The sequence below is a fragment of the Nematolebias whitei genome, chromosome 6 (assembly GCF_014905685.2).
Source record: "Nematolebias whitei isolate Nwh7 chromosome 6, NemWhi1, whole genome shotgun sequence".
NCBI lineage: Eukaryota > Metazoa > Chordata > Actinopteri > Cyprinodontiformes > Rivulidae > Nematolebias > Nematolebias whitei.
In genome coordinates, this window is record NC_056503.1 from 52,227,994 (window position 1) to 52,231,573 (window position 3,580).

Consider the following 3,580-nt stretch of genomic DNA (forward strand, 5'->3'; position numbering starts at 1 on the left):
GAGGAGTGATGTTTGTGTGCACAGAGGAGTGATGTTTGTGTGCACAGAGGAGTGATATTTGTGTGCACAGTGGAGTGATGTTTGTATGTGCCAATCCCAAGCAGCTGTCACACTGCAGTGTTGTGGTGTAAATTTCTTTATGAGCTGCTGATACAACGGCTCACTTCAAAATGTTTGAAGATTTCTGTAATAGACTAATTTTGTTTTGGGAAAATCAATAATGGATTTTGCTTTGATTTATGAATTATTCATAAGACTCAGTAAGAATCAACTAGATGCTTTTAAGAAATAAATATTTTGTCAAACGTGACTGATTTAACTTGTTCTTATCAGAGTTTTATTTTGTACGTTGAATTATGTCCGTATACAGTAAAACCCTGTTTGTTCACAGGAGCTACACACACTTTCTATAACATCTGTCAACTGCTGCTTGTGTACATGCTACTAGCAAAGGCAGCTGTGTGGAACTATCACACCAGAGTCAGACTGAGGTCCCGGGACAGTACCAGGACAGTACCGGGACTCCACTCTCCCACGGCTCACAGTGGCTTTCAGATACAACATTTGTAGTTCAATTTGTGGTCTGATTACCTCAAGTTAAAAGTTGTTAGACTTCTTATTGATAATAAATGGGATTCCTCATATCAGGTCATTAGTTTTCACTTTTGGTGTTATTGATCTGTAGTTCAGTGAAACATTTTAAAACAAAGGCGTAGCAATAACTTCAATGTAAATATGTGTAAGTGTCCGACCCGCTCTAGATAACTTTAAATAGATACAGTGGTCCCTGTGTCTTGCATTTGAACCCAGCATGTTTGTGCTGTTCTTGTTTTGTTGCAGGGCCGTTCGATGGACGTGGTATGACCCTGCTGGAGGTGTGTGGCAGCTGGCCAGAGAGCTTCAGTGTGCCGCGGCACATTGTCGGATCCACAGACGCAAGTGATGAAGGCCTGAGAGAGCGATTGGCAGATGCCATGTCTGAGTCACCTTCAAGGGAAATTGTGGGCTCTGCTACAGGTAGGTGGAGGATAATATCACTAGAACCTTAGGTAAGCTCTCCATCTAAACCTAAACATGTCTCCAATTCTCAAAAACAGGAAGTTGTTTTTTAGAGTGAAACAAACACTTCAGTTTATCCATTGTTTGTATATTTGTAAGACTTAATCCATGTGAACATTGAAACACACTCACACACATTACAAAAAATGTTCAAGCTGTTCCCTGAAAGACTTCAACTGATATAATAAAATATTTACAGGTATTCCTCACCTTTGATCAGCCACACAATATGTTCATGTAAAAAAAGAATTCCATAAATGAAACCCTCAGAAAGTCCGTTTGTATGCCGACAACTGATTAACCCCTGGAGTCAGTCTGATTCAAGATGGCTTCCACCATAAGCATCATGTTCATTATTTGTGAAGGGGACGTGTCCCCTCACATTTCAAAAATAGTCATTTGGACCCCCCCCCCCCCACACACACACACACACACACACACACACACACATATTTACCATGAAATATTAGTTCATCCATCTGTTTGTATTTCTTTGTGAACAAATCCATTCCACTTGATGAATAGAATACTCAAACCACTAAAAGTCCACTGCAGGTTTCCCTGGTGTCCTACAACAACTCACCACAGCACATGCCATGAAGCATGAACCACTCAAAACTGTTGTTACTGCTGTATAATAATGAATAATGTAGTGAACTAAGCCTCAGGTCAAAACCTGACCCTGAGGACCTTCATGGGACAGAAACTGTTATTTCATTGATTTGAGTCCAGAAATACAAATTAAGCTCATCCAGAGACTTTCTAAGTGTGTCCTGCACTAATCAATTGAAAGAACACTCTCTTTTTATATTATCATTACTATTTTACAATATCTTGATAATCAAAGTGTGTTTAGTTCAAATCATTTTTAAATGTTGAAGTGAACTACTCATTTTAAATCAACTGTGAAACAGTATTAATGATTTTTAATCCTCATTCAAAGTAGAAATCAAGTTAGATGTCTGTTACAAAGTAATTATGCATTTTTCGATCTTCTCTCTGAAATGAGAAGGAGTGATGTCGGTCAAAAGTCGGAGACAGTCGCAAACAAGTTTATTGGAACGAATTGTCATGTTTTTAAACCTATCAGACAGAAATAAGAAACTGGTGGCACCTGTTTCCTCCCACTTCGCCAAAACATTTCTCTGTCTGTTCTTAAACATCTCCACTGTTTTTCTGACTTGTAGTAACCCTCTTACGTCACTAAAACCACACCCCTGTTGGTTCTTTCAACCAATCAGGACTTCTCAAATGAACCGGAAACAGAACTCTTTAAATGTCGACACTTCCTAGTTCCAGTCAGTTCTGAGAGCAGAACCGAACAGAAAAGTTCTGAGACATGAACCGGAGTTCTGGGAGAGAACAGAAGTTCTGAGTTCCTCTGAGTCTTCTCAGAGTCCCGTTAAGTTCTTCTGATACTGATGAAGTGCAGCTGGAGTTCCTGTAGGAGCCACGATGCCTCGCTGTGACTCCACCCGGTGAAAACTTTATACTTCTGAGGAGGTTTGTTCTGTGGAACTAGTTCTCACGACTTCTGCCGAGTCGCAGCCGCCCTGAGGAGACGCTGAAAGGTAGCGTACCAGGGACCTCTTGACCGCCGCGGATTCATCCTCCGCCAAAGGTAAAGAGTCGTCATGAGCTTCACTACCAGCGTACTGCAGGCGAACTGCGCTTCAAAGGAGCGTGTTGTTCTGGTCTACAGACATACATCCTCATCCATCTTTTTCCTATCCATTTAAACTCCTTCATTTCCCATCTTTAAAACTCTCCTATCTTGCCAGTAATTAATCCAGATATTTTCAGAAATGTCTGTTGTATTTTAGTTGCAAGTGAGAAATCATGGCCGTATGATTTCTCATTGTAAAGCTCATTAATTAAGCTGTGTTATTGCCTTCAATCAGAATAATCACGTGTACAATGTTTGATGTTAAATTTTGATTCTGTTAATAAATGACCACATTCATTTTGATGGGTCAAAGAAAATTAACGTCTCATGCCACTGGTTTTTAGACCATCTCCCACACAGTATCTCTGTCACATATCTGTCAAGTAGCTCGAAAAAGAGAGAACCCGTCATTAAATATTGATTGTAGTGGAGCTAACTGAAGCTAACCGACCCTACATCACTACAATAAAAATGAAGAATGTATCATTTTAAGGGAAAAATCTGTTGTTTCCAAATTTCATGGCGTCAACAAATCCCCAAAAAGTTGGGACAAGTCCATTTTTCCCACTGTGTGGCATCCCCCCTTCTTCTTCCAACATGCAACAGACGTCTGGGGACAGAGGAGACCAGTTTCTCAAGTTTAGAAATAGGAATGCTCTCCCATTCATGTCTAATACAGGCCTCTAACTGTTCAATCATCTTGGGCCTTCTTTGTCGCACCTTCCTCTTTATGATGCGCCAAATGTTCTCTATAGGTGAAAGATCTGGACTGCAGGCTGGCCATTTCAGTACCCGGATCCTTCTCCTACGTAGCCATGATGTTGTGATTGCTGCAGAATGTGGTCTGGCATTATC

General features: G+C 40.6%; 1 protein-coding gene across 1 annotated transcript in view; it reads left to right on the forward strand.

Annotated features, from left to right (window-relative positions):
* Positions 1-3,580, forward strand: part of bcas3 (BCAS3 microtubule associated cell migration factor) — a 640,166-nt gene that overhangs the window by 550,078 nt on the left and 86,508 nt on the right. The window contains exon 22 of the mRNA XM_037677974.1: positions 841-1,017. Coding sequence (XP_037533902.1) covers positions 841-1,017 — 177 coding nt within the window. The remainder of the gene's footprint in view (positions 1-840; positions 1,018-3,580) is intronic.